The sequence below is a fragment of the Somniosus microcephalus genome, unplaced genomic scaffold, assembly GCF_052327205.1.
Source record: "Somniosus microcephalus isolate GS21.2 unplaced genomic scaffold, FLI_Smic_1.0 unresolved_chr6, whole genome shotgun sequence".
Classification (NCBI taxonomy): domain Eukaryota; kingdom Metazoa; phylum Chordata; class Chondrichthyes; order Squaliformes; family Somniosidae; genus Somniosus; species Somniosus microcephalus.
Window position 1 is genome coordinate 36,007,242 of NW_028225184.1, and position 7,136 is coordinate 36,014,377.

The 7,136-nt window shown below is 44.9% G+C and overlaps 1 protein-coding gene across 1 annotated transcript in view; it reads right to left on the reverse strand.

Moving 5' to 3' along the window:
- The window catches only part of LOC147087201 (putative G protein-coupled receptor 139), a 50,747-nt gene extending 47,557 nt beyond the window's left edge, over positions 1–3,190 (reverse strand). The window contains exon 1 of the mRNA XM_085978086.1: positions 3,106–3,190. Within this exon, the coding sequence (XP_085834212.1) occupies positions 3,106–3,175 (70 nt within the window). The 5' untranslated portion in view covers positions 3,176–3,190. The remainder of the gene's footprint in view (positions 1–3,105) is intronic.
- Between the last annotated feature and the right edge of the window lie 3,946 nt (positions 3,191–7,136).

Below are 7,136 nucleotides of genomic sequence, written 5' to 3' on the forward strand. Positions count from 1 at the left end.
ACAGGATCTGGGCTGAAATTTCCAGAATTGTTGCTGCATCGAACAGTGGAAACTCATTCATGGACCTGGGCAGCACTTTCCAGCAAGTAATATTTTTTAAAACACAATTATCGAGAATGAATTGTGAAATCCACACAGAAAGTGAATAAGCACCGGATACACTGGAAGGGCTGACTGAGGGCACATTGCCGGTGGGGAAGAGAAAAGGGGTTTTACAGAGTCGGAATCCAAAGTGTTAAATCTGGATTTGATCTCCAGACCGAGGGAAAGTGATTCAAGCGGGAAGGTTTGGGGACAGGTGGAGGTGCAGCTGGTTCGTTGCTCTGGGTTCAGAGAGCCGACAGGGGCTGGCATTAAACGGGAACGGCCGAGAGCCGCTGTGGTGTGTTTGAGGATTTGGATCAGATTGAAAGAGGCAGCTGCAGGCCGAGCCAGTGAGTGAGATTGAAGCGGAGAAAAGGAAAAGGACATGTGGGAGCTGCAGGGGAGTCAGGAGCACAGGTTTTGGGAAATCCTACAACCTGAAGCAACGGAGGAGGAGCTAGAGGATTCAATGCAGTCGGAGGAGAGGATGGCATTCACAGGGAGAGACGGTAGCAGAGTTAGTGGAAATCTAATTCATACATTTCAGTAACACAACTCAATTAATGCATTCAATCAGTAATGTCTGTGGTTACCGGTGTCGGTGAACGGTTCGTTGGTGTAAATTGTCATCAATATTTTTACTCAGCACATCAGTTGCATCAAATTCAAATGAGTTCAACCTCATTTTTTATTGAATTCAACTGATGTACAGCATTTACAATCCACGATTTAATAACTCATTATGATCAATAAATCATGGATCCTATTATTTAAATCAATAGAATTACGTGCAATAATAATTCATAACGTAAGGAAAAATAATATTTACCAAAACAGACTGAAGTGCTGACGGACAAACACACAACAATATAATCTCTCCCAATTTGACCACAACCTAATAACACATCTCTTACTTATAATTATACTTGAAGTTTCAGTAGCTCTCTCTCAATCACTTTCACTCTAACATTTGCTTCTCTCTTGCCTTCTCACTCTCTTTTTCTCTATACCTCCTCTATATATCCACACTGTCTGTGTTCTCTTTGTCAAAGCTCTCTCTCCCTCTCTCTTTCTCAGTTACTCCTTTATATTTCTGCACTGTCTGTGCCCTCTTTGTCAAAGCCCTCTGTCCCTCTCTCATTCTCTATCCCTCCTCTATATTTCCACACTGTCTGTGCTCTCTTTGTCAAAGCTCTCTCTCCCTCTTTCTTTCTCTATCCCGACTCTATATTTCTGCACTGTCTGTGCTCTCTTTGTCAAAGCTCTCTCTCCCTCTCTCTTTCTCAGTTACTCCTCTATATTTCTGCACTGTCTGTGCCCTCTTTGTCAAAGCTCTCTCTCCCTCTCTCTTTCTCAGTTCCTCCTCTATATTTCTTCAATATCTATACCCTCTTTTTCAAAGCTCTACCTCGCTCTCTCTATCTCTATTCCTCCTCTATATTTCTGCACTTTCTGTGCCCTCCTTGTCAAAGCTCTCTCTCCCTCTCTCTTTGTCCATTCCTCCTCTATATTTCTGCGCTGTCTGTGTTCTCTTTGTTAAAGCTCTCTCTCCCTCTCTCTTTCTCTATCCCTCCTCTATATTTCTGCGCTGTCTGTGTTCTCTTTGTTAAAGCTCTCTCTCCCTCTCTCTTTCTCTATCCCTCCTCTATATTTCTGCACTGTCTGTGCTCCCTTTGTCACAGCTCTCTCTCCCTCTCTCTTTCTCTATCCCTCCTCTAGATTTCTGCACTGTCAGTGCACTCTTTGTCACAGCTCTCTCTCCCTCTCTCTTTCTCTACCCCTCCTCTATAATTCCACACTGTCTGTGCTCTCTTTGTCAAAGCTCTCTCTCCCTCTTTCTTTCTCTATCCCTTCTCTATATTTCCACAATGTCTGTGCTCTCTTTCTCAAAGCTCTCTCTCCCTCTCGCTTTCTCTATCCATCCTCTATATTTCCACACTGTCATTGCTCGCTTTGTCAAAGCACTCTCTACTTCTCTCTTTCTATATCCCTCCTCTATATTTCCACACTGTCTGTAATCTCTCTGTCAAAGCTCATGTTCATATCCGATTCAATCCTAAAATCCTACGCCCAAATTCTGCTCACCAGCTCCTTGCTCAGTGATCGTATTATCAGCGTAAGTTTGTCCAATGGTGAACCGTTTAATGTTTATTCAGGGCACTCATTTCGCCACCTGTTCCTCTGCACAGTTAACTTCATCTGCAATGCAAGGAAGAGACAGACTCGAATGCCTCTTCCAGACAGAGCTGACAAAACTTGAAGTCCCTTCTCCGGTAATTATAAAATACAGCGTTAGATGGCGGGAATGTACAATTAACTCAACTCCAACCTCACCGCTGCTATCTATAAGCTCCGGATCAATAGAAGGGCTATTGATTCCAACAGATACAGTGCAAACTTATAAAACATAACCTCAAAACATTTCATTTTACAATGAGGTCCAGTGACAGTCAGTGAATCCATCGCCACTGAAGGAGAGAAGGAGATGTTAAAGAGACAGCAGCAATCTTAGTTCAGTCGACAGACCTCTGGAGCGCCGTCACATACACACACAGTGAAATAATATTTCATAACAGTGATAACCAATGCACACATTGAAATCACAGTCAAACTGAACCATGTTATCGGGGAGGGAATACATTGCACTCCCTCATTGTAACACTGACACCGTGAACTTTCTCATTATTAATCACTGAAAAAACATTTGCGGTAAAAATATTCCAGAACAGGGTAGTTCCACAAGATGAAACTGATAACAGCTAATACATACTCTTAGCCCAGGCAGCTGATTCAGTACAGATAATAATCCCAGAGCAATGCCAGGGCTGGATGTACAAAGATCATTACAGATATACTGCAGCTGCGACAAGACAGAAAGAGCAGAGATTGAGGACATTTCATTCTTCCACTGGTTGAAATGAACAGGCAGCTGTGTAAAACATGGAGAGAGTGAAACATTACCCAGTGCAGCAGCACAGTTAACACCGATTTACACCATTAGTAGCAAAGATACAGGCTTACCAGGAACTCCAACGGCTGCAAGGACAGTATAGTAAATGTCTTCTATCTGATAGATTACTGGATATCCCATTTCCGTGAGAAGCGGTGACTGCTGTTGGAGTGGAACCCACAGCTCCGGCAGACACACCGAGCTGATCCGTTCCAATGGGCCCTGATTTATACAGGGGATAAGTCTCCAATGACACAGTTATATCCCTGATCATTGCTATTATTTACAGTCACTTGAACAAACACATTACATCATTGACACTGATCCAATTAATGTGGTGGATAAAACACAAACATCTCAATGACCACAAGTTAATCACACCTCTCTGGGGAATAAGGCAGAAAGCTCTCACCTACAGGGCGGATCCAACAATAATGAGCGCCTTCATTTACAGTTTCCTGTAGTTGTATTGGCCACGTTCACTGCTATCGATCGATTATAATTGTTAATGATTTCTCCGCAGTGTACGCTGAACCCAGGGACTCGAGCAGACACGCTGCACTCTGTTCCTGGAGTTTCCCAGTTAAAATGTGAAGTTTCAGTCTCTGACTCAGGGACAGTTAAAGTCCATGTTCAGGATTTGAAACTAGAAATTACCGTGGATTATATTAGGATTCAGTAACTGAACGTGCCCCATTGACATTCCTCTCTCAGCTATTTTACAGCAGAAATTTACCTGTTTATTCTACATAGGTTAACGGCTCCAGTAAATTTAGAACAGTGCCAACAGCTGACTCCATTCTTCCTGTTCACTCCTGGCCGGAACCAAACCTCCACCTTCCATGAACTTCAACCGAACCCAAACTCTGCTGTCAACCTCCAGCCCTGCTCAAATCCCGCTTTCCCATCACTCTCGCCCTCACTGAGACTCATTGTCCCTCAGTCTGCCAACGACTTAAATGTAAATTCTCATCCTTGATTTAAATCCCTCCATGACCTCACCCCTCGCCATCTCCAACCTCGCCTCCGAACCAGCAGCAAACCCACCCGTGATCTCTCCATACCTCTGACACTGGCCTCTTTCGGTGGGGCTGCCCTCACTTGTTTCCAGTCTTACAGATCTGATCGTAGCCAGCGCATCTCCAGCAATGGATTCTCTTCCCATAGCAGCACATTTATCTCTGGAGTCTCTGAACTTTCGGTTCTTGCCTCTCCTCTTCTTCATCTACATGCTGACCTTTGTGACATCATCTACAGACATGTGGTCTGTTTCCACATGTCTGCTGACAACATCCAACTCCGGCTCGCCGCCATCTCTTTCGACTCTCCACACCCTCTGTGTTATCAAACTGCAACAACCTGATTCCATGAGATGCTATTTACTCCAGTAAAATATTGGGAATAGCGTGGCCTTCATATTTGGCCCCAACGCAAACTCCATACCCTTGTCGCTGATTCCATCCTCATCCCTCGCTGTTGTCTCAGGCTGAGTATGAGGATTTTTAACCTCAGATCCCTATTCATCTCTCACCTGACAATCCGACCGAATATCATCTCCATCACAAGAGGCGTGTACTTCTGTCAGCATAACATGGCCGTCCTCTGCCCTGCCTCAGCTGAGACTGAAACCCTCAATCTTACATTTATCAACTGTAGAAACTCCGTCTCTCCTCTGCTCCGTTGCCTCTTATTTTCTCTGACCTTGGCCTCCCTTCTGATGTGACTCCCCTTGATATTTCCACGTTTACCTATCTGATCGGAGCAAGAGAATCTCCAGCAATGCTTTCTCTCCACAGCCACCACCCCACAGCTCCGTTCCCTTTGTTGCCTCTAAAGTATCGATCATCGGCCGCTCTTTGTCCTCATCTACATGCTCCATTTAGAGATTTCATCCATGGATATGCGATCAGCTTTTAAATGTACGCTGACGACAATCGTTTTAACTCCATCTCCTAGTACTGCAAAATCATGGAGTCATAGAATAGTTCATCCATTCGCCCCATCGAGGCTCTTTCGAAGAGCAATCCAGTTAGTCCCACTCTCCTGATGTTTTTCCACATCCCCACACTTGTTCCTCCATCAAGTGTTTTCCAATGCCCATCTGAAGCCGACTATTGAATCTGTATCCACCACACTATCAGGCAGTGCATTGCAAATCCTAACCACTCGTTGGATAAAACTGATTTTCCTCATGTCGACTCTGGTTCTTTCCCCAACCATCTTAAATATGTGTTCTAAGGCTTTCGACCCTTCAGCCAGTGGAAACAGTTTACCTTAATTTACTCTATCTGAAACCGCTCTAGATATAAAAAAAACTCTATGAAATCTCCTCCACCCTTCTCTGCTCTAAGGAGAACAACCCCAGCTTGGCCAGACCAGGTCAGAAGCAGGGTAACCTGGGGACTCCCCAAAACATTGGCACCTTCTATGAGGCCCAGGTTAGGAGTGTGATGGAATAACTTCCACTTACGTGGATGAGTGCAGATAGAACAACATTGTAAAAGCTGTATAACATCCAGGATGATGCAGCTCGCCTTATTGGCACCTCAACTACCACATTAAACATTCACTCCCTCCACCATCGGCGTACCGTGGCTGCAGTGTGGACCATCTACTAGTTGCACTGCAGCAACTCGCCGAGGCTTCTTCGGTAGCAGCTCCCAAACCCGAAACCTCTACCACCTAGAAGCACAGTGGAGCGGGAGCATGGGAATACCATCGCCTGCAAGCTCCCCTATAAGTTACGCACCATCCTGACTTGGAAGTATATCGCTGATCCTTCATCGTCGCTGGGTAAAATTCCTGGAACTTCCTCCCTAACAGCACTGTGGGTGTGAATTCACCACAGGGACTGCAGCGGTTCAAGAAGCTGGCTCTTCACCAACTTCTCAAGGGCAACTAGGGACGGAAATAAATGCCATCGATGCCCACTTCCAATGAACGATTAAAACGTACATTATCCAATCTATCCACGTAACTGCAACTCCTCATCTCTGGATCCTATATAGTAAATACCTCCGGTACCCTCTGCAATGCTTCACGTCCTTCCTAAGTTGCAGTGCCGAGAATTGGGCAAAACACTCCACCTGCCCCCATTTATATAGGTTTAACATACCGTTCTGGTGTTTGTAATCTACGCCTATGTTTATAAAGCCCAGGACTGCTTAGGCTTTATCAGCTGCTTGGTTACACGGTCCTGTCACCTTCAAAGATTTGTGCCCAAACTCCCACCGAACTTTCTCTTCTTGTACCCCCGTTAAAATTCTATCATTCTCGATCCCCCTCCCCACCGCACATCCTACCACCTCCACTCTGTCACCATGTCGTCTGACTACTGGGCCAACATTCCTTTTTGGATGCATCACAAATTTTTCGATGCACACATTGACAAGACTGAAGCCTGCATCTTTAGTCCCAGGCACCTGCTTTATATCATAACCATAAGTTCCACCTTAGCTGTTAGCTCAGAATGACACTTGTTGAACATTATTTATGCTTCAGTCCTATTTGTCATTCCATAGCAATGATGCCCTACGTAAACCTCCATTGCATCCTCATACAATCCGATATCAAAATGCTCATCAATGCCTGATGAATAAACTGACACCGACCGGTACAACATGCAGCTCTGCAGTGTAAGGGCGCAGACCGTTACAACACACAGCCCTGCAGTGCAAAAACACAGACCTGTACAACACACAGACCTGCAGTGTAAGGACTCAGACCTGTACAACATCCAGCCCTGCAGTGTAAGGACATAGACCTGTACAACACACAGCCCTGCAGTGTAAGGACACAGACCTGTACAACATTCAGCCCTGCACTGAAAGATCACAGAGCTTTAAAAAAGAAGTAGCCTTATGAAAAATGCCAGAAAAAAGATTACGTTAATAACCAGGAACATTATGTAAAGTACAGGAGGGAATTGAAAAAGTTAATACGGGTGGCAAAGACATGCTACAATAAAATTGTGTCAAAAGGTGCGTCAGCGGGAGGCTCCGAATGTAAAACAACAAAGAGTGACGTTTTAGAGGAGCAGACAGGTGATTGGTTAGTGAGTGTTGCAGCTCTGTTTTGCTCTCTATGTTAGCGAAGGGGGGAA